At 39.4% G+C, this 24,514-nt stretch overlaps 1 protein-coding gene across 1 annotated transcript in view; it reads right to left on the reverse strand.

The window, feature by feature from the left end:
• The window catches only part of RBMS3 (RNA binding motif single stranded interacting protein 3), a 740,391-nt gene that overhangs the window by 20,409 nt on the left and 695,468 nt on the right, over window positions 1-24,514 (reverse strand). The window contains 1 exon segment of the mRNA XM_068404577.1: window positions 7,577-7,687. Within this exon segment, the coding sequence (XP_068260678.1) occupies window positions 7,577-7,687 (111 nt within the window).

Here is a 24,514-nt window from a genome sequence, read left to right on the forward strand (position 1 = left end):
TTGCCTTTCACATGATCACAGTTGGGCAAACCCACCTCTCTAAGATCTTCAGACTTGTCTGGGATTACAGAGGTGCCACAGAGTTTGTCTGCACCACTGATAATTCGAATTCATTACTTCTCTGGAAAGCCATATTCATCATTTCTGTCAGAATCACCCGAGTCTACTTTAAACACAGGCAGGACAACAGAAACAAGTTTTGTTCTAATAAGGCAAAGAGTTGTGTTCTTGATTACAAAATTGAAAACACATTTACAAAAGAGAAACACATCAAGAAAATACAGATGACAGATCTGACATTTAGAGTACTTTTGTTTTCCACCTTTTATTGATTTTGTCAGTTATAGGTGTGGCAGGATGTTTCAAACCTAGAATTATTTTCAGCTCTTATTAACCTATCATTTGTTCCTCTTTTCTAGTTCCCTGTCTGTTAAATAAAGAGCCTCTTTCATCTACATCTTATACAAATCACTAAAACCAAACCAAATCAAACTAAACCAACCTTCTCTCCCAAAACCTGCCCTGTTATTTGTGTAGAATGATCTACTAGTAGCTAGGAAAATGAGTTCACATTCTTGGTTCATGTCGAGCAGACATATAAAAAAAAATTCTGTGAGTATGACTAAAGGTGAGCCTTTGAGTGGGGGTACGCTGCAGACCACTTGCTATGTTCCAGATACTAAAGCTTTTATGGCATTCAGCTTCTTATTCACTACTGTAAAATAAACAAGTTCATTTTATCTGCAGTGCATGGCTATCACTAAATAACATGCTTTGGAAGACATGGCTTTGAACTACATTCCTATTGTCCTTCCAAGAAATCATAAAATAGAACTAGAGCAGCCATATGTAAGAAAATACTGGAGAAACAAGCCCGTAAATATTCTAGTTCACAGATACGTGAAGTCAGCTGCAAGTTAATTATCTGAATGACGTATTAGTTATGGCTCTTTTGGTTGATCCATCACTGTTGCTTTGTGTTGATTTAACTTTTTATCACCACAATCAGGGAGCTTGAGCCACTCTCTGAAAGGGAATCTGGGCTAATGTCACTTTGAGTCAGTAGCTGATACCTCAAAGAGAGGCAAGGAGTCCTCAATAAAAGCACCTGTTGTTTGTGGAAGTCTCCTGTGAAGGTAAAATTTAACACAGAATAAAAGCTATTGACACTCTGGGCCCGTATGAAGGGCTGTTTGAACAGAAAATGAAATTCTCTCCATCTGTGTTTATTCTCCTTTTACATTCCCCCTCTCTGCCTTTGAAGGCAGGCACACTTGCACATAAAGGCAAACAGTAAGCCACCACCACCAAATTGTAGGAAAGTAAAGCTAAGTTCAGAAAAGAAGGGGAAACACTACAGAATCAGGATTTTATAAACTCTCTTCATTCAAAAATACCAGCTAACCACAGCCATGGTCAGACATAGGCTGTGGAACCCATGCTGAGACAGCTGATTAGAAAGAGCCTCCTCTACATGAGGGCTGACCAGCCCAATTCTCACGAGAGTCAGTGGGACTTGAAGACGGTCCAAAAGAGATCACATCTTTCCCTGTTCACCCTACCAGGTGTTCAGCCTATATACTTTCAAATTAAGAATTTTTCCACCCTGCTGTTGCACCTGCAAAGGTTTCCTTATAGAAATGTTGAATCTATTTTTTAAGATTGCTAACCTATTTGTCTCAATAATATTTAGTGGCAGTGAATTCTACAAATTGATAAGTGCTTCATCAAAAAGTTATTTGTTCCTTGACTGCTTGGAATTTAGTGTTTTTCGGTTGCACTGAGTGCCCCTTTTTGTCTCAAATTATGTATGAGGCAAATTGTAGCTGCCTTTCAAGAGGCTGTTTGGGAAGGAGGGTGCAGGAAGAATTATTTGTTTTTTATAAATCTCAACGGACCTTATGCTATTCTTCTCCTTTCCAACCAGAATAATTTCTCCTTAAATGGATCTCCTGCCCCAGGCAGCTCAATGCAGTTAATCACTCCCATTTTCCCTGGACCTTGGCTGAGTAAGTGGACAAGGATGATCTTAATTTCAGCCTGAACTGTGCTAATTTCATTTACAATGGGTTCAGTCCTATATTTTCCACACAAACAGTAACTGAAACAGTCAGTCAATAAATAAATAAAAGAGCTTAAGATTAACACCTGATAATGTGAAAGGCACAGGACTGCAAAGAAACTTTGCTCCTGTAACTCTCTGGGGACCTTGCAAACACACAATTAGAATTAACAGAGTGTGCTTTTTTGCAACAAGGATCTGAACATCAGGGGAATGCGATGATGTTTCAGCTCCATGTAGCTGTAGTATGTGCAAATAGAATTGCAGATTAAACAGGAAAAAAAACAACCCTATCTAACAAAGCAGTTATTCTGCTGAGGCCTTTAGGTGACATTTTAAACCACCGGTGACCATGGAGTATCCAAAGGAAATAAAAGATAAAAAACTTATAACAAGTTGCTTGTTCCATTGAAGAATTCTGGAGATATCATCAAGCTCTGCTGGCAACAAAAAGAACTAACAAAGTGAAAGATAAGACTGATGTACCCGCATAACAAGCCTGTTATTCCACTGAGAGATTTTTGGTGATACTATAAAACAGGAAAGCTGAGTTAGGGGGGGTTTGCAGTTTCAACAGAATCCCACATTATGTCAATGCAGTTCTTCTAACTGACTGCATTTTTAATATAGGGTATTCGGAACAATGAAGTAATTTTTTTTTTTTTTTGGTTTAAAAAGTGCAATGGAGAGATTACTTTGTAAGTTGACTGTTATGTTTCTAAGTCAGAAACTGAAAGCTTGAGCGAAACTGTCTGCAAGCGTGAAGAGCAATTAAGCAGCAGAAGTGAGCTTGCAGTTTTAGTAAGAAATCTGGCTTCTACGGACTTTCCCATTGGTGTGGGCCTCAAAGGTTTAAGATGAAACAAGCCTACGCTAACACAGTTCCGAAAGAGAGAGAAAAAAAAACTGGAATTAGCCCTCTGCCAACAAGGACTAATAAAGGCTGTCTCAATCTGTTGGATGAAACTGGAACCCAAGCGGCATCTGAAATGGATGCTAAAAGCAGGGAGGGGAGAGAAACCTGGACCAAGAAAGTACAGAACAGAAAACTTCCTTCAAGAATGAGCAGCAGAGGAGAAAGAATAGGGCAAATCTTCTCACTGCAGAGGCGGATTATTGCTGCTGATGGCCAAACGTGGAAGTGCCACAATAAAAGGGAGCCGAGCAACAGGGACTGAAAGCAATGATCAGACTGCTCAGTTTTTATATTTGTAAAGGTTTTTGTATTATATCCTCTCAGGCATCAATCACAACTTTATTAACCACAAAAACAGATGTCAGATCAATGGCTGTATAGGAAAACATTTTGAATGACAGGCTGATGATGGAACATTTCCAGCCTCCATAACATTTTTAAACACATACTAATGCTGCTCTTTCAATGCTACCCTTACAGACTCACTCACTCTGTTCTCCCTCTATGGTACCTTTTTTAATAGCAGACCTAATTGTAGATGAATATTACATATGAAAAACAAGACTTACTGTAATAAATAATAATAAACTAGTAAAGAAAAGAAAAATTTCAAGGTTAAAAACGGTTCTCCGTCTTCACATTATGCCCTCCTGGCATTAAAAATTTCATTTTAAATACAATTGTGGGGCTGAGGCTGTGTTGTCAGCCTTAATCAGAATATTCAGAGTTATCACCTTTTTGCTGTAATCTTGACATAATTTAAGCTTTGGTTTTCTTTACATATTTGCCCACAGCCAGCGCACTCATGTAAATGCTTTCTGCTCTTTTTGAGTGAAGAAGTATGTATGAAAAATACACAGAAATATGGCAGAAATCACCCCTCTGGCAGATTCTCTGCTTAACCCCAGATTTCAGGCAGATTTGTGGAGGTGATAAGAGCAACGCACTTGCCTCTCGATTCATCAGTAACGTAAACTGTATTTTCACTGTCAGAAATCAATTTGATTTTTATAAAGGCAGAAAGGAATTACATTCTTGGTGAATGAAGCACAAAGCACAGTAACTGGGAGATGCAAATGCTGTATGAAATTCTCACAGCACATGAACACGGGGTTGAGTTGCCACAAACTGCGACCATTACCACCTCCTCTTTTCCCCCGGTGCCTATACCATGCTTTGGGCTGGAATATTTGCTGCAGCTGGTCTGTTTTCGTGAGGAGGGCAGTGAGATCAAAGTAAAGATGGATTTGCAGCGTTTTCTCTTGGCCTGGCACCTTGATAGCCTTAGTGCATCCTCCTGACTAGAGGAGTGCTTAGAATAGCAGAGATGTCTGATTTTATGCAGACAATTCAATAATAGATAAGAAATAAAAATGTTAAAAAAGATAATAAAATTAAATATGCATTCTTCGGGGGCTTTGGAGAGAAAGAAAACTTCTTGTTCCTATTCGTGGCAAATAGCTTCCTAAACAAAATTCTTAGTCCTTTTTGGGGCTAGTAACTGAAGGATTCCCATAGCATAAGGGGGAGGCAGCTGGCTGTGAGCTGGGCTGTAGGAAAACTGCTCTGTTTTGGCTGCTGAATTGGATGCTCCCAGCTGGAAGTGAGCAGCCCTGCCAGCATTTAGCCAGAAATGCCCCCCTGGCCTGGTGACTAAATAATCAATTGCAGGCAGGGAGTGAGGCAGCTGCTCCTCGAATTCCCATGGGGATTTAACGTGTGCTTCAGGGCTGAGAGATCAAAACTCAAATCCAGTTTTTGGTGTTGAGGTAGGAATTGGCAGAGGCTGCTCTTACTCAGGTAATTCACCTCATCGAAGGGCTAAAGAGTGCTCCTCTGTGAAGGGTCTCCTGTCTGGAACGGGTCCAGCCTGGACAGAGTATTTTAATCTTTTAGAGCACATCAAAAGGCAGAGTAATTCCCACAAGATATGAGGCATGCAAAGGCCTTTATGTTATTTCTCTAGCTTGCTCGCTAGAGAATAGATTTTCTGTTGAAGTAATATTTTAGAAACCCAGCACACATCCTGAATCGGGCAAGTTTGGAAGTGAGTTTGGAGTCAACTCTCACTTAAGCGACCACAGAGGTCTGTTTTGGCTGAAAAATATGTCATGTTAATTAGCAAAATGGTCTGTCTAAGGAAGTGAATGTATGAAAGCCTTTTAATAAAAACTGCTTTGCATATTGCAAGCTTTTACATTAAATTGGGACAGAGTTACAGCTGACACTAAGCAGAATTGTTTGTGACTTTTTGGCTTATTTACTTAAAAAAATCTGGCTGGTTTCTTGAAAGATAGCTGGTAGCTCTTCATGGCACCCTGTTGCACAGTTTTAAGGATAAAATTAAAAAATATGTTCATAACAGAAATGTATAGTTTATGTCTTACATGTCCCATAAAACTCAGTCATGCTGAGGTACTCACAGTAGCATGTTTTGGACTTGGCTCAATTCGTCATGGCTTTATGCTCTCAATGCTCCTCTCTCTGGACTGAAATTCAGACTTCAGAATAAATGAAGTAAAAATATCTCTAAACCAATCATATCTCTAAACAGGTTGTCCATTTTCCCCACATTTTTTTCTGTAACAGAACACGTTACGAAGATTCAATTTCAAGTGAGGATGGATACATCCAACAAAACTGCTACTGGCAGCCCAAATCCTAAAGTTCTCCCTCAATTCCTGACAGGAGGAATTCCCGATGACCTCCATGATTATCCTGCTTGCATGAGGACTTTAAGCGAATATTGTGCCGATTGTGTTTTTACCAAAGAGAAATCCTGTATGCGATAAAATAGGCTGTCATTTGAGATTTAAGAAAAGCCTATGGAGATTGTAACACCCGTCAATCATTTACTCGTTCTTGCTGTTTAAGTTTTCTGTAAATGAGTTGAGAGTGTTAAAGATAGTAAACATAAACCTATACGGTATGCCTCTGAATGTATTTCAAGAAGTTGTCAGGGAATGCTGTGACCTTGAAAGATAAGACTTTGTAAAGAGCTAGGAAAAGGAAGGAAAGATTTTCCTCACTTTCAATTGCAGTAAAATAAATTCAGGATCTTATTATCAGCCCCTAGATCACCCACTGTCTTTCAGAGTCCTTCCCCTTCCTCCCCCATGGATTTGTTACTATGGGTTTGTTACTATGAGCATTGTAACAGTGGTCGCAAGTTGGAAGAGAACATTACCTGGGAATTTTCTAGTTTGCATTAAGATTGCGAGAGAACGAGTGCAGAAGACAATGTCTGTAAGAGCCATGGAAATTAAAACGACAGAGAGAAGGAAAAATATTTCCTTCAATTTTATTTCTTCAGAGGGGAAAAATGCTGATATTAACTTTGAGATGTAATTCCTACTTCTTTTGATTGTTGAATTAAACATTTTAAATAACAGGAATAAACAATGGACCATCATATTCAAATTTCCTCAGAAATACAGAAGTCTCAGATCTCAACAAAGTTTTTTTTTTTTAAAAGGAGGAAAATACACTGGAGTTCAAATTAAATCTAACAGGTAAGAAAAAAGCAGAGGAAGAGAAGAGAGGAGGAAGAGAACACCCAATACAGTGAGTTATATAACTTTGTAAGGATGCAACTTTATTCAGTATCTTCAATTAAAAAAAAACCCTCAAAGACCAAAGTCAGAAAACTGTGTTCCTATAGAGTAGTATCAAGTAGTACAGTGGTGAAATAGAAAAAATATTTGTAAATGTATAATAGATCTTTCATGTAACTATTACGTAAAGCAGATGTGTGCTAAAGACATATAAGCGTAATGTTAATGCCTGCATTTTTGTAAAAATATACATGTACATGCAGCATGCACACATTCACATATCAAACCACCATATATTGTGTGTAGGCTGTTGTATTTCAGGAACATTTCAGAGAGTTTTAGAAATTTTTATTGAGTATTTTTTGTCTTTCTCTGACTCTGGGAGAATTAATTGAGTCTGACTTAAACAGCTTAAAGAGAAAATAACTCTTGAAATACGCATGTTGAAATATAATATACTGGAAACACAGCTGACCTTCACCCAAAATCACATTTCTGAGCCTGGGGCAAACTAGGTATGGCTGGCTGCTATGGGTTAGAACCGAATACTGGATCTTACCATGAAGCCGGAACTCTCAGTGGTTTAAACTTTCTGGGTTGACAAGGAAACAATTTCTGACTAAAAACCAAATTGATAGAGATATACTTCCATATTTACATGAGAATTAGTACAGATAATTCCTGCTAAGTACAGAGCAGGTTTTCTTGACCTACTGTTTTACTACTCATACTACTTTGTCATTTCTGTTCTATAATACCTCATGCTGATTGTATGATAGTTTTAGAAATATATCTGTAGAAACGTGTTCGCATGCCATAGCGATATGAAGATATTGTTTGTGTAGTACAACATGTTTGGGTCATCATGAAAGACACTTTGATATGTTGGCATGGACATGGAGAAAACAAATTAAACCATGGCAATATTAAACTGCAAAAAGGTAAAGCACTGAAAATCCAAGAGTAATAAACTACTTGGAGAAATTCAGTAAGCAATAAATGTTTTGCTATATCAAAAGTAAACAGTATAATCTATGATCTTACCGTTCCTGTTGTGCCCAAGGAAAGGTGGTTCATCTGTTGGGTCAGAGGGCCCATCATGCTTGCTGGCTGCATTGACATAGTGTGGTCCATTGTTGGTGTTATCACAGCACCCTAAAAACACACATCATTTACACTTCAACATGTCACCTTAAAAAAAAAAAAGGAGCATTCTCTAAATGAGTGAACCTGGCTGAAAACTTGACATGAATCTTCAAAGAGAGTAATATATCTGTCAGAGGAAATATGTTTTGTTCCTATTGACAACCAAGCTACACACATATATTATTTGTACTACTAATGAGGCCATTTTATGTCAGTTCCAATTAAGTGTCATTTTTTACTTCATTGCCTCTGACAAACAAATGCATATGTTCTTTCTATGATGAATGCTACTGTAGATTGCAAAATGCCTGTCATTTCTATTTTTCCATATCCTATATAGAACAATCTTACAGACAGAACACTTATGTCCCCAATTTTCTCTGACTTCTAAAACCTTCAGTTGCTGAGATCTTCAACCTATTATGGTAATTGTCTTGGATTTCTCTAGTCTTAATTAAGAACCCTTACTCATGACATTTTATAGCTGATTAAGTAAGACTAGCTATTGACAGTGAGTTTGGTAGTGACACCCATTTAAAACACATACACAGCATTTAAAAGCATTTTTCTTCTCCACATGAAAAACAAAGACATTAACAACAAACAGCATATGAACTAAAGCAAGAACAAGACTTCGAACAAAAATGAAACAAAAGACATGCCAGAGGAGCTTTGGAGAAAGCTTCTTTTCCATTCATAGTCCTTGTTTTTTTGCTCTCCCACTCCCCAAGGTCCCATGTTGGTAACCTCATGCCTTAGTGAACTGTTGATTCTCTTCAGTTCTGTGGTGTAAAATGCTACTTCTTTTGTTGGTTAGGGAAAGTCCATCAGAAACAGAGTGGTCTGCTCTTTCTCTTGTGGATAGTTAAATAAGGAGGCATTTCCAGCTATTTCTTCATATGAAATAACAGCTCTGCTTTGTGCATATGTAGGTTTGTGTGCATACATTATCAGTCTGCACAATCAATCACATTACATCTGCTACAAAGTGTGGAAAACATGGATGAATGTATTTGTTTAAAAAAAGGAAAACTGACGTTTTTTTCCATCAAGATTACTGACAAAATCCACCTATAAACAGGAATTTAAAATAAACTAGTTCCAAGAACCACAGCACACCTGATTCTTAAGTGTCTGTCTCACATTTATGTAGAGCTATGTGACTACACTGTCAAGAATCTGATTAGAAGAAAACGATTTCAAATTTTCAGTTGCAAATAAAAAATAAACAAAAATAAAAAACGCAGGGAAGTATCAATTCAATTTTTTCTCACCTTCCAGCAATATTTTGTCTATGCACATCCTATCTGAGAAGCTGCAATCCTACAGTCTCTGCAAACACTCTACTTGCATGCAATGGTAAAGAGGAGGTAAGCTCAGCTTGGTCAGTCCTTTTTGTAATACTCTCAGCATACGAAACACATACACGCTTGGTTTATGTCACATAGTGAATTATGTTTCTTGCACTGACAAGAGTCCCTAGAGAAATCTGGCAAATTACAGAAACTAGCCTCCACAGAATATCTGTCACGATTCCAAATAAATGCTTATAAAACAAGCTGATCAGTGTGCAAGCATCAAACCTGCAACACTTGCAAACACTTTTGCCTCTTTCTTGGCTATATTAATTTGTGCTGGTTTACATAGATTAACCCATTGATTAATTCATTCTAATGAACTACCACAGTGCTAACCTTCTTGCTGGCACAGGTCGTTACAATCAAGATAGTCATAAACTTTCACTACAAAATTTCCTTCAAATTTCTTTCAGCACAGTAGAGTTAATATTTTATTCAAAAAGCTCTTCTTGCTTCCTTACATGACATTCTTCTCTTTCATGCTGCTCCTCTCTTTTTTATGAAAAGAATCTACCCTTTTGCTGAAAGACTCTGAAAGCAAATCTGTGGGGCATACACTCATTCAGTCTATTTGGCAGTCCCTGCATAGTAGATTCAGTGCAAGAGTCTGAAGTAGCACCACGCCCAAGGGAAATGATGTTCTTGCTGTATGTTCAAAACCAGTGGCCTGGGATACCAGGGCTGCTCCTGTAGAGCAGCATGCAGCCAGACGAGGTCTTGGGGTTCGGACATCCACCTGCACTTTTTGGTTATGGTAAGAAATCATAAGCTTTATGCTCAGAAGGATCCACACCACAAAACCATATTTTTACTGTACCAAACCATAAATGCTCAAACCAAATTTGTCAACTGAAAAACAGCTCTCAGTTCCCTCTATGAGCAGTTTTCTCCTTTGGCTTAGAGATTAACAATTGCCTCAGGGTGTTCTGTGACAGACAAGGTGAGCTCCCACTTGGGATGTGTGATGGGGTAAGCAGAAAGTCACACCCACACCACAGCTTCATGCAGCCCCGCACTGCTGGCAGTAGTGGCTGCAATTAATTTAGGATGTTCTAAAGCCTTAAAATACCAAGCATTCTTTGAAAAGATGTTTATTGCAAAGGTATGGTTGGAGGAACTTGCTGTGATTACAGATGTGACAGACTGATAGCTATTCCTGTGTATAAATTCAGGAACCTGGAAATGAAGAAAGGGCAGCGGTGAAGGAAGTCTTATGATTTAGTGCAGAAAACACAAGTGCCAGACACACAGTGGAAAAATCTGATAGCAAATGTCTTTCAGTAGCAAGACAGTTTTTTGCAAATAAACTACTCAAAACAATATGTACGGGAAAGAAAATATATCAAGGACAAAAATTACTCATAGACAGTAAACATTATTTTTAAATAGAAAATACATATATTCTAGTCTTTAAACATACACCATTTAATATATTAGGAAAAGAAGTTGGGAGTACAAATCAAGGATTTGCAGCTTTCCTATGACAGCTTTGAAGCTTACAGTTACCTAGAGCAGAGCATTACATGCATTTGCCAGGCCATTAATTCACCAGTTTGCAGAATCTTCTTGTGATCACGTAGGGAAAAAATTATACTTAATTAAGGAAATATCGTCTGGTTGTTAGGGCGACACCCAGTCTCCAGACCATAATGCGTTTCATAATACATGCTGTCAAGTCCATTCGTATTCAACTTATTTAGCTGTAGAAGACAATAATGTCTTGCATCAGATGTTGCCATCATATTAAAAGTAATTTGATTCTTTTTAGCCTCTAATAGGTATTTGCTGATAAACATCAACTTGGCAACTGGCAAAGGCTACAGCAAACATATTTTTCATCTTCATCTGTTTGGATGTCTGATTTTACTGAGTTTGTAAATTGTACAGAGAGACATTTTAGCATGGCATAATACTACCGAAGGCCCAGCTTAGTTGAAAAAACCTGTAGAAGAAATTATGATGAGGTTTTTGCCACTGTCTTTGCCAAAACAAGTAGTTAGCCTGCCAATTATTTGGTCTGCCCTGTTGCCTCAGTAAGATTAATTTTTTTATAATTCCTGCAAGAAACTGGTTACTATAATGACTTTTCAAATTGGCAAGATATTCTTGGCATATGACTTGTCATACAATTCTGTTGATGCTATAGTGGCTTTAAAAGAAATCAAGATTAACAGGGCAAATGGCAAGGAATCAATGATATGGAAGAAAATGCACGATTTTTGCAGCACCGCAATAAACCCAAGATAAGTTCATTGACATATAGACTTTAATTCCTCTCCACTTCACTTGAAAGACCTTGCTGTTTTAAAATGCCCTAAGCTCTATGGACATACCTTTCACATAAGAAAGTGAGTATATTTATTTCAGAATATTTTCTAGTCTATCACTTGCAAAGAAAGAAGCCTGATTTTGTCAACTACAAACACTGTACACTCCCTGTACGGCAACAAACTGAAATGACAGGAAGGACACTAAATACAGCCTGTTTATTATATTAAGTAAACTATCTTTAACTACTTGCCAATACCAAAAGGCATCAGCAGAAATAAAGTTTATGCTAGTGCAATGACACATGCCACCTTCTGTGCCTCGAAGGGTGGGAAAGCGACATCAGAAATAAAAAGTGTATTAGGGGGCTTTAGGAACAGAGAGTTCACTAGTTGAGAGATGCACTTGAGGGCCAGTGGGAGAAGGGATTAGTTAGTCCCAGCTTTCTAGAATAATGAACTGTATTAAAGGCTTTTGTTCTATTCCAGTGTTCTAATACTGACATTGGACAAATACCAGCTGAATAAATAGTTTTTCAAGCTTACAGTAAGCATCTGCTTATTTTACAGTTTACTTTTTCTTTATTTAGGAGGTTTTAACAAGTGAAGCATACTTACAAATTCTACTTTATAAATTCTGGCCAATGTAAAGCCAATAAACACTATAGCAGCAAACTTACTTTTCAAATTTATTTACAGACACATTGTGCAGTCATATAAGCACCAGATCATTCCATCTCAAAAGTTATTACTATACTACCAAGTGAATGTCTTTATGTTATCGAGAACATGTTGTTTCTTGAGCTTTTATTAAACTGAGCGAAAGGATGACTTTCCTTACACTTATCAGACCAGACGAGTCTATCAAGAATTAATATGAAAAATTCCAACATGCATACTTTTTTGCAGATCAATGTACTCTCTCTGCATACTGGATAAATGACAATCATTTCTGTTGGTTTACTGTTCTGTCTAGATTGTCTTGTCTCATCTCCTTGGGCTGCCTCTTACAGGCAGCAGAAAAAATAGGGTCCCCTTGTCAGAGCAGTGAGCCTGGTGAAGTGCTCTGAACTGGCTGTGAAGTGGCCAAACTTTCATGACTACAGTAGGAGGACTGTAGCTGTGAAATCCTCTCTGCCCTCTGTCATCAACTCTACTGGGGATACTTGTTGATATTCCATAAAAAAAAAATTATTATTTCAAAATGAAAGAAAAACAATTTTTATACTTTTTTTTTCCTTTCTCAATGAAAAGTTGCCGCTGCCTTGGCATATAGAATCATAGAATCATTTTGATTGGAAAGGATCTTTAATATCAGCAAGTCCAATCGTTAATCTAGCACTGCCAAATCCACCACTAAACCATGTCCCTAAGCACCACATCTACAAACCTTTTAAATACCTCCAGGGATGGTGTCTCTACCACTTCCCTTGGCAGCCTGTTCCAATGTTTGACAACCCTTTTGGTGAAGACGCTGATTTACTAGCTGATCAGAGATTAATTCATGATTTGACTATGGTGAGGAAGATAAGCAAACATCAGCTAATAATGTATATTCTGCAAATTTTAGGATTTAGTTTCATTTCATTACATTGTTGAATTCAAAAGCGTGCTAAAAATGGGGTAAAGTGAGCAGGAAGCCCAAACCCAGCACTAAATTAAAGCAGCTTTAACTTTGGAATAGGCAAACCCTAATACAGACCTTCACCAACTCTGAGTCCTGTTTCTGTGGCAAGTACTAACCCACAACTTCGTATTGTAACATTTCTAATCTGGGGCATAAATTCCAATTCTTATCTGACATCACATTCACACCTTAGCTGAATCTCCTTGGAGAAATGGACACATTTGCTTTCCCTTTCTTTTTTATTTTCTGTATGTTTGTGATCATCTTTCCTCAGCTGAAAGCGTATATCACAGGTTCAAGAGAGTTACTACCCAGAAGTAACTGGTCTTAAAGGATTAAGAACCCAAATATAGTGTGGTAAATAAAGCAAAAACATGACCCTTGTGTATGCACCACCTTTCCTACAACAACAGCCAACATTTTTGCTTGTTTCTTTCCCATTGTCCTTCTTGCCTTTCACTATACATCCTGTCTCCTAGCTTGAAATACAGCTTTTGATAACATACAGATACTAGCCTACACGTAAAAATGCAGATTAAAACGATATAAAAATGGGAACATCAAGAGATAAAGAAAACACAGTTGATACAATAGAAAGAGTTTTATATCAGTAACTGTGTGCACAAATAAAGCAATACCCGCAACTATATTGGTACTAGCTAATAAATACATTACATCAGGGAGCACCACTGTGATATTATATCAGTATTTTATGCTCCTACCAGAGTTGAAAAAACAGTGAGTTTCGTAGTATACAGCTGTCTGTTAATCTAAAAGGACTTCAAGAAATGAAAGAGACAGCATTTCTATTGCAAACGTTGCCTGTGTCAGTGCCTAAAGTGACTTTTGCATGATGACTTAAATCTTTCCACCCAAAGTAAGATCTCAAGAGAAAGGCCATTGAGCAAAAGGACAGTATTTATGAAGGGAAAATATACCTTAATTGCTACAGGGACTCTGCAGCAGTTTGAGAGCCCCACACTATATCTTTGCCCTTACTGTGTGCACACGCAGGCTGGACCACAAGCCCACATGCTCTCCCTAGACTGTGAGAGAAACAGTAGTTTTCATAGCTTTCTGCAACTTGCCCCAGGAATAAAATAAAATCACTGGTACCATGTGCCTGAATAAATGAGTGTAGTTTTGCTGGGGCTTGCTAAGAGGAAGGAGCCCATAGCAGCTAGGAAATGACCTGCCGCAGTGGGGCATTAGTTCCAGCAAGCGCTGGAACAGGCAGAGAGGCCATAGACAGGTCTCGCTCCCTCTTCTTACATATTCTAGAAGGGAACAAGAAACCACATTTCTTTTGTTTTCTTCCTACCCTTCAGTTTATGACTGCACTTGGCTGTATGCCAGCTTCATATATCCAATTCACATAACAGTGCTTTTGCTCTGTCAAGAACAGCCATCGCTAACAAAAGCATCCTCACAACGCTCACATAAGGCTTAGCATTCCCGCAAGACAAAGAGGTTGTGATTTGCCCAGGACATAACCACTGGAATGTACAGAACAAATCTTCTCCTGCCCTTCCCACTATTAGGTTTCACAAAAAATATCCAAAGGTCTTTTCATTCCATGTCAAAATAAGAACAGATTTCAAAACCTTGACACTACTAGTGAAAACAAATCTTTATTTCCTGCACAGAACTCCTGATCTATACCTATTAGTATGTGACACATACTAAAGTGTTGTGCTTGGCAATTCCATTCTGTTTATGTTCTTGGAGATACTTTCTGATGTGGACTAATTCCTTCATCCACTGTTTCCCAGTGGCTGATGTGCCATACTAATAAATGGGAATCAGGAGTCATAGAATCATAGAATCGTTTTGGTTGGAAAAGACCTTTAAGATCATCAGGTCCAACCGTTAACCTAACACTGACAAGTCCACCACTAAACCATGTCCCTAAGCACCACATCTACTCGTCTTCTAAATACCTCCAGGGATGGTGACTCCACCACTTCCCTGGACAGCCTGTTCCAATGCTTGATAAGTCTTTCAGTAGAGAAATTTTTCCTGATACCCAATCTAAACCTCCCCTCATGCAACTTGAGGCTGGTGCCTGCTGTCGTATCACTTGCCACTTGGGAGAAGAGACCGACACCCACCTTGCCACAATCTCCTTTCATGCAGTTGTAGAGAGCAATAAGGTCTCCCCTCAACCTCCTTTTCTCCAGACTAAACAACCCCAGTTCCCTCAGCTGCTCCTCATAAGACTTGTGCTCTAGACCCTTCACCAGCTTCGTTGCCCTTCTTTCGACACACTCAAGCACCTCAATGTCTTTCTTGTAGCGAGAGGCCCAAAAATGCACACAGTATTTGAGGTGCAGCCTCTCCAGTGCTGAGTACATGGGGACGATCACTTCCCTAGTCCTGCCGGCCACACTATTTCTGATACAAGCCAGGATGCTGTTGGCCTTCTTGGCCATCTGAGCACACTGCCGGCTCACATTCAGCTGGCTGTCAACCAACACACCCAGGTCCTTTTCCACCAGGCAGCTTTCCAGCCACTCTTCCCCAAGCCTGTAGTGTTGCAAGGGGTTGCTGTGACCCAAGTGCAGGACCCAGCACTGAGCCTTGTTGAACCTCATACAATTGGCCTTGGCCCATCGATCCAGCCTGTCCAGATCCCTCTGCAGAGCCTTCCTACCCTCAAGCAGATCAACGCTCCCGCTCAACTTGGTGTCGTCTGCGAACTTACTGAGGGTGCACTCGATTCCCTCATCCAGATAATTTATAAAGATATTAAACAGAACTGGCCCCAATACTGAGCCCTGGGGAACACCACTTGTGACCGGCTGCCAACTGGATTTAACTGCATTCACCACAAATCTTTGGACCCGACCATCAGTCTCTTTCCTGTGGACTAGTTTTTCTTAGCATTAGAATGGAGTTTCATCTATTAAAGCTAAATCCAAACAATATTTCCTCTCCAAACAGTTCTGCTCTGTTCCCTCCCTTCATGCCTATACCTGGGGGTGAAAATTGACTTGATGGCACATCCTAGCTCTAACAAGGTGCAAAATGGAAATTATTAAACAGCACAATTAAAATATGAGTCAGCACCAGTGTTTAGCCTGAATTTTCACTTCCCTGCCTTACTGGGTTCAAATGAAACTTTCAAAAAGGATGCCAGATTTGCATCCTCAATAGTCTGATCTTACACACACATATATATATACACACACATATACACACGCTTATAGTTGCATATGGGAAGACAAGTGATACTGCCATTTCTATTACACTCTCGCAGGCCACTCTGTTTTTTTAATATGTGGATAATTTTATTGATGTTTGAAACTCTCAGTCCAGGATTTATTATGACAAAAGTAACTAAAAGCAACAGTGACAGGTTTTTAAACTTCTTATTTATGAGCGGCTTTTAATAAACATTGAGTAAGAGCTTCTGTTACTGGCTGAAAACACTTACTTATTTTATTTTACTTAGGGAAATATGCTCAAAATGCAAGAAAAATACCTAACAGAAAGACCTGCCTTCAGACATTGTGCTTGGATGTAGAGGAGAAGAGCATGTTGGTAGCACGAGAGTATGTATGGTGTGTTTAATGTGGTAGGTTCTTGACTCTCCCTGGGTCTCAAGCCTTCCGGGCAAGGTGAGGCAGCCCTGCCTGTCTGTGTGTCTCCATGAAGTCAAGACAAGAGACATTTGATCAGACCAAATGTCTGAGGCACTGTACTGTTGATCTGTGCTTTTCTGGTGAGATTCAGTACATAGGTCATTTGCCAGGCACAGAAAGTGGCTAACTGGGTTTGGGGAGGAAATGTCTGTGACATTTCTTCTACGTGCACTTCTAGCCTCAACACTACAATGGCCAGTGACAGGGCAGCAGCTGTGATCTGTAACAGATGTGCTGTGTTTCATTTCCTGCCCGAAACCAGGCAGGACTCACGCTGTGTGAGCTGCAATCTAGCGGCTTTGCTGGAAGAAAATATTCACTCATTAGAAGGACAAACACTGACACTGGGAGACATCAGAAATGCTGAGAAACTGGCTACCAACAAGAGAAAAAAAAACTAGAAAAGCAGGCAGGTAATATAACCCTATGTATGCACCAGAGGCAAGATGACAAAATGACATCCTACACAACCGCAGCCAGAGGAGAATGATATGGCTGTGCATGCTGTTAGCTCCACAGCACTAGGAGGACCTAACCGCAACCAGTCTTAGATGGAAATATCCAAAATATCTTCAGCTTTCAGAAAAGTGAGGTGATATCACTGAATGAAGCACCAAGCAGACACATTGATGTGCCAGGGTGGCAGACAGTAGAGTGCTCCTCTGTGAGATCTCTAACCCTTGAGAGGACAATGGGAAGAATGGTCATGGGATGGGTAGATACCGGGATGCTTCCCCGCAACTCCAAGATCAGATAGGCTCTTGCAAGACAGAATTTACTAGTGATGGTCAATACAAGTGAAAATGGTTCACATAGTTTCACATGGACTGCATGGTGGCTCTTGCAATGTCGAGCCAAAGGTAACTCTTGAGCAGTTCAGAGCTAACTCCCAGGTCAGGTCCAAATTTAAGCTGCACTCTCAGAGCCATGCTGATGCAGAGGCTGCCATGTAATCCAAGTATCCAGCTGCATGGGGTGGGGAGAGAGCCACCTTGAAATGCTGAGGCTGATATTGCTGCATCGCTCTCGAATTCAGCTACAAACCCAACGTCCATGATCCATGAGAGTACACTGCAGAACACTGTCATCTGCTGCCTATGTCTAAACTCCTTTTTGTGCAGCTCCTGCATAAAGGAAGATTAAATGCATGATGTGTGTGTGTGTGTGAGAGAAAATTATGTCCTTTCCCTCCCCATCCTGTTTTCTGAACTTACAATTTTAAGTTCTGGAAGGCTGATGGGGGTAGTAATATCCACATAATCTTCTCAGGAATTCTTCCGGAAAGACAGATAGTAGAAGATGATGGGAATGAAACCCGGAGTGGGTAAGGATGCTTTTCTCAAGATATGCTTCTGTTCAAGAATAGATTTTAGACTTGAAATTGACAGACAGGGAAATCCTGTACTAAGCCACAGTTCATGTTATATATCAATTCAGTTCTAGGTGATAGTGGTTCATTCTGACCTTGAAATCTAGAAATGTCTCCTTATTAGAGAGGACAAATACAGAAATCTCTCTCTCTGTCACGTTCTGTTAGGTTTGTAATCTGTTATGTTAAATAAAGCCCTTTCACGCAGCAACAGAAAGAAAACTATTCCAGCCTTGCCTTTCCTCTCATTTAAAACCACAAGTTTTCAGAGCCTAAATGTCCTGCCCCAGATCCCAAATTGCATTTCATTTTCTGGACTCATAACCCCTCAGGGGAGTTTATGGGTGGAATCGACTACATTCTTTATCAAGGCTTATCCTTTGACTGGTTAAAGCTGGCTACCTGGCAGTGCCAGGTTTGTGACAGACCTCAAAAACAAGACTGAGGCACAAATTTTCAGCAGTGCCTTCTTACCTTATAGTCCGTCATTAAAAGCAATGTGAGCCTATGCCTCACTTGTGCCTTTACGAATTTTAGCTATGTTTTTTTCTGACTCTAACCAGACCAATTGCTGCTTGGGCTCGACTCTGTACAAGCCAACTGCCATCAAAATGTGGCTTTTGCTGCACCTGAACAACTCCACCATCCTTGGGATAATGCCTTCAGTGACACCTGTGCAATTTTCCATTGTTTTGAACAAGCAACAATATAGGCACAATCTGAAGAAACTGTGGTTGCAAAAATATCCTTACCTAAAAATTCTGTCCCTGATGCATGAGACCAAAAGAAGCCAGTAAAGCTGATGGGAGCAAGCACACAGAGCAGAGAGTTCAAAGACAACCACATTTAAATCAGTGAGGTACAGCTGATGTAAATGAAATCAAACTCAAGCCCTCAGTTTTGTGTCAATAGTCAGAAAATAGGAGTCTATAGAGGGTGAACACATTTTATAACTGAAAATGTGGTATTTTAAATTCTTGTTTACTTAAGGTACTTCCAGTGAAACCAGCCTGTGTATTACAATAAATGCTTGACATTTATAAGTCTCCCTTCTACCAAAGACCTCTAAGTGCTTTACAAACTGTGTGATATATAGAGGACTCAGGAGCTGGTCTGCCATCAGGGTTCTGGGATGGGTCCGGATCTACATCTGAACTTTCACAAGTCCATGAGCATTCGTACTGGGGATACAGCCTGGGTCATCACCATTGCAGGCCCAAACAGAACAGGTGGTTTCAATCACACACTCCAGTCCAAATTAATCAAGAAAAGGAAACATTTTACCTCTTGATTCACACTGAGCAGATTTGAAGTAAATAATAGAAAATGGCTAGCTTCAGTCTACTTTGCTCCACACTTCATTGTCTTTTAAAAGAAGATGAAATATTGAGGGAAAGCACTTTAAAACTGACCCTTGTGAGCAAAACTTCATTGTGCAAATGGTCCAGCTAGTCTAAAACATAGATGTGAAAAGTTCAAAAAGGTGTAGATTTTGGCTATTATTAAGCTAAAAAGAAGAAAAAGTAAATAACTGATCCAGCAAGGATTACTTATTTTCTTTTTAATATATCTGTACTGATTAAGAGTGACTAAATTGATGTATTTTCCCTTTTTTTTTTTTGTCCAGATAAAGTCACTCTTGGGCTGAGATCTTCCTTATAAAGTTTCAGCCTGGAGCACATTTTTACAGCTGAGTTATTATCCTTAAAATATGAGTTCATACTGGAAATGCTGGCAGCCCTCTTAACTATTGTATAGCAGCGAGCACAGCTGTAACATGTTAAATATGTTGAAAGTACACGGGGGGAACAGAGTGGCTCAGAGGACTAGTAATAGAATAGGGAGCCTCAATGCTGGGTCACTGGGTTCGGTCATTGCTGGGACTGAAAGTCATTATCAAGCTACAGCTGTTCAGTTATGTCCAGGCACCAGCTACCCACAGAGAAACTCTCATCACAAAAATACATTACCACAACCAGTGATGTCCAACAACCTTCCCACGGATCGCGAAAGGTGTGGGGGGATGCCTCCCCACAACTGCATCCCACAGGTTAGCTCCAAGACGAAGAGCACTGATGGCACAGAGGGGAAAGGCTTGAACGGTCACTGCCCTGCACACTGCCCAGTCTACGAAGGGTGTTCACCACCAGCCTATTGCTACCATGTCTTTTCAGGGCACTCTATTTTATCACAAAGTTATTAACTACTGAAGACTGATTCATTTTCCTCATTAGTGAACAGACCACATCCATCCCATCACGCTACCAGTTTCAGAGGAATTCTAGTGATACTGGTTAAACAAAGGCAGAAAGCAGATGACAGAGTACTTTTTCAGCTTCTCAGTTACAGTAATGCCTAGAATGACCAAATACTTTATTATTACCTCTCTCTACACTGATAGATGGTAACCTCTTGCTATTTGCATCAAATTACAATCCATTTCAACCTACCCCAAAACAGCAGTCAATTTTTGCATAAGCGGATGAATGCAGAGTTCTGCATTTCTCAGAATCAGGTTGCCTGCTCAAGTGCAGCTTTTTGTCATAAACCAAAGTAGCCAAAAAGTAGCCAAAGCAAATGAAGTCCAAGTTCGCTGTTTCAGTTTTCTAATGTGAAAGGATTTATTGAAGTAAATGAGGTAAGTCTCTTTGGTTCACATTTATCTGTACGTGCTGCAATAATCTCTCTAAAAAGCTTTGATTTATTATAGTTTTTTGGTGCACCACAATTTCCTACCAGTCACTGTGTACAAGCCCAAGTGAAAGCACAGCAGTCAGATCCTGACGTATGACAAAGACATTCTTTACTCCTTTATGGCTTTGTGTCCCGAACACACAGTCTGATTTGCAGAATTTTAGGTTGAAGTCAAAGATGTTTCTCTGGGCTGCTATCCTGAATATCTTTCAGCTATTTCAATATTGTAGAGGTGCTCCATTTTCTCTGGAAAAAAATCTTTATATCTGTTTTATTTTCTCTGGCATCTAGAAATCAAACTACCATTGCGATCAACACTGATTTCAGAGGTTCTAAGGATGAGCCAAGAAAAAGTAGTTCAAGAATTGTCAAGGTCTTTTTCTAAGCCGTACTCTTACACTTACCCAACAGAAGTCAATTCTTCAGGCTACAAAGCAGCTGGCTAGGAACTGCCTACTACCAAATACTGCTGTGAAAATGTCTCAAACAATGTAGAGCACCTTGCTCTGCTGCCAGAGAAGAATAACCTGGTGGCCCACTACTGTGGTGAATGTACTAGAGTGAGTCTTTGACCCAAACTGGATGATCAGCCTTCCAGGCAGCGCAGATCAGGCAGCTGAGTCTGCCATGAGTTCAGGGAGACGTCTTTTACATGAAGGTAAGAAGATGTCTATGCTTTGGAGGAATAAATTATAGTATAAGCTAGAGAAAAAAAGGCCAGCTGGATGGTATATACATATTAATGAGATGAACAGTAAATTATTTGGAAAAAACACTTCGAGGAAGAAGAAAAAATCCTGCGAATTCAGGTCACACTTGGCACATAATTGTGACCAAAAGAATGAAAAAATTTGAGCCGTCAAAACGCAATGTTTCCACCATATTTCAAGACGACATGTCATTTCAGAATTTATCTAAATTTGAAGGGAAAAAAAAGCTTCAAATTAGTTCAATAACCCAGAAATGAAAACAAAAAGATTATAGATATTTTTTCTTTGTTCTTCTTCTCACCCTCTCCCCACTCCCTAAATTCTCTCCTGGAGTGGAGTCAAAACAACATTTTCACAACTTTTTTCGTGTCACTACCCTCTCCCTCTGCACATTTTCACTTCAAGACAAGTTTTAGAGTTATTATTTGATTCTGCCCACAAAGCCAAATTTTATTATTCACAGAGTACTATATATATGTAACAGTCTTGTCAGTCCTAGCCAGAGGCAAAGGGTAGCCTCAGAGGAAAAGGAAACAAGAAACATCCAAAGGAAGATAAAGAGGAACGAGATGATAGGCGAAGGGGTAATACTCCCATCTTTTCTTGAGAGCTGTGTGGATAGAAAAAAGAGCACTCTTAATTAATTCCAGAGTGACGGGGACTCGAGGGCTGGACTCTGTGCACTGTATGCTTGTGAATCTTCATTCCATGTAAACCCCCTTCCTCCAAAAACCAAACAAACCCTTGTTTTGTCTTTGACATCAAAAGACACAACATAACTAACAGCAGATGTTCCAATAAACTCCAGTAGAGACCAACCTCTTGGCAGCCATATTTCTGTTCTGCAGTGGCTTTTCCAGGCACACAGAAAATCCATTTGTGGGACTAAAAAGTACATGAAATGGTTTGCTGGTAGTATTTCTTGTGGTATTTTCTGGTACTGTTTCTACTATCGAGGAACTGCAGTATCATGAAAGACCCTGTTTTGTGGTGTTCCAGCCCTGTGTCACTGCAAGTGATTATAAATGCAGGGAAGTAATGCAGAAATGCACAACCTTGAAGCATAAAATCGGAACTAGATGAGGACAAATTTTTAGCAGAGGCCACTAGCAATTTCAATGGTTAAAACCTCCATAATCCAACAATCACAGTAACATACAGACCTTAGTTTAGTGAATTTGAAAAATTTGGCCTGAAATCCTGGCCCCACTGAAATCAATTAGAGTTTTGTCACCGACTTGAACGCTACCAGGATTTCACACTGTTTTAATCCTCAGAGACAGAAGCCAAACTGTACATTACTACGCAGGTATCCAATAGATTTTTATACCACAGACAGACTGTCATTAATTAATTATCCCAAGAAGAGATGATTTTCAGATTCAGACTGTAATTCAGTGATTTTTTTTTTCCAACAACCCAATTTTAAATTTTGTGTTATTTTCATTTTCTGCAGCACTTGCCATACAGGCAGTCTGTGGCTGCCTGCAGACTTGTTTAATCAAGAAAGAAAATCTTATTTTATGGCAACACAGTTTTCTGGTCTGGAAGCTGAAGTAATTAATAAAGATAAGGACAACCAACCTGGGAACAGGAAGGTGGCAAGTCTAGTAACAACTTCCCATATGAAACCATCTAATAAATACTTGTCATGCGCACTGAGAAAAATCCTTAGGCTGAAATGTTGCCATAAATTATTCATAGGAAAGTTTTGGACAGTAAACAAATTTATGAAGATAATGATCTCTTTGCAATTCATGAACAAAAGTGGGAGGAGGGGTCAATCCCCAGAATAAATTGCAGTGTATAAATGCACCAGCTGTAGGCACAAAGTACTGATGCAGAGATTTGCTGCAGAAATTGTAAAATAATCCTTGTGCGTTTTCTCTTTCCAGAAAGACAGCTTTGAAGAGCAACTGCAGAGCCAAATAATTTAGCATATACTCATCTGCTGTTCTTGACCAGAGCACTAATCACAAGTTAGGAATCAAAGCCTTTGTACTATAACGGGTGAATCAAATCAGAACTGTGCACAGCATTAGCCCTGCTCTGCTTAAAACTAACAGCAAGTAAGCGTGAAACCTTTGTCAATACAGACCACAAGGGGTTGTTGCAAGTTTGGGAAACATTGATGTACATTTTTGTTTGATGTACCAAACTGCCTTTCCTCAATTGAGGATCCATACTGAGTGCCTAGGTGGTTTAAAAAGCTGAATGACTTTCACAATGGCAAAGTTTACTTCCAGTACATTTATTTAATGGCTCAGGCAACTGATGAAAGGGAAATAAAAATCTGATGAGGAGAAAAAAGATTAGACTAGCATCTAGACTCCCCCAGGACAATTTCTTGTGCTTTGTATCGTCTGTACTGACAGACAACATATTTGCTTTCTAGATAATTACCAACAAGACTAAAATTTTACATCTTTGATGTGTATGAGATCAAAGAATATTAGGAAATAAAAGTAAGATTAACATAATTGTCTTGTACAGCTATAATAAACTATGACTATGTATACAGACATCCTGCTCATCAGGAAAGCACAAACTAGAATCAATTGAACTAAACAAGAATCTTGTTTAACTTTGCTTCCTCAACAGCTTCTCACCACTCCTGACACCCACCACTGGATCACAGATGCAAAGCCAAGAAAGATGCCCTCTCCCAATGGCCCATCTGACACCTTGAGACCCATGGGGGCTCCTGTTTCAGTTGTTGAGCCTTTAAAAAAAAATGTAGCTGCCTTGTGCAGACACAGTGGGCCATCAGCAGAGAAAGAACTAAAGGATCTCCAGGTCCAAAAGCACATATCCCTACTACTTACTTGACCTGAAGGATTAACGTCTATTTATTTCATTTACTACTATTGCCTACGTTATGTGCACACACAGACTGAGCATCAACCCTCTTTGGGAGCATGCTTTGGTAGTGCAGCCTTTTCCTATAATGCATATAGGATACAGTTCTCATTTATCAAATCTGTGTGCTGGTTAGTATGCTCACTTTAGGAAAAAAAAAAAAAAAGAGAGGAACTGGTGCTTTGGTATATACGTGCACGTAATTCATCCTTACCATGGCTAAAATACTGTGTTAGAAGTATTGGATTTTCTTTAAACTGTCTACAAGAACAATACTGCCTTGTAATAACCAATAAACACCTGGCTTT

Source organism: Nyctibius grandis, chromosome 7, assembly GCF_013368605.1.
Source record: "Nyctibius grandis isolate bNycGra1 chromosome 7, bNycGra1.pri, whole genome shotgun sequence".
In the NCBI taxonomy this organism is placed as follows: domain Eukaryota; kingdom Metazoa; phylum Chordata; class Aves; order Nyctibiiformes; family Nyctibiidae; genus Nyctibius; species Nyctibius grandis.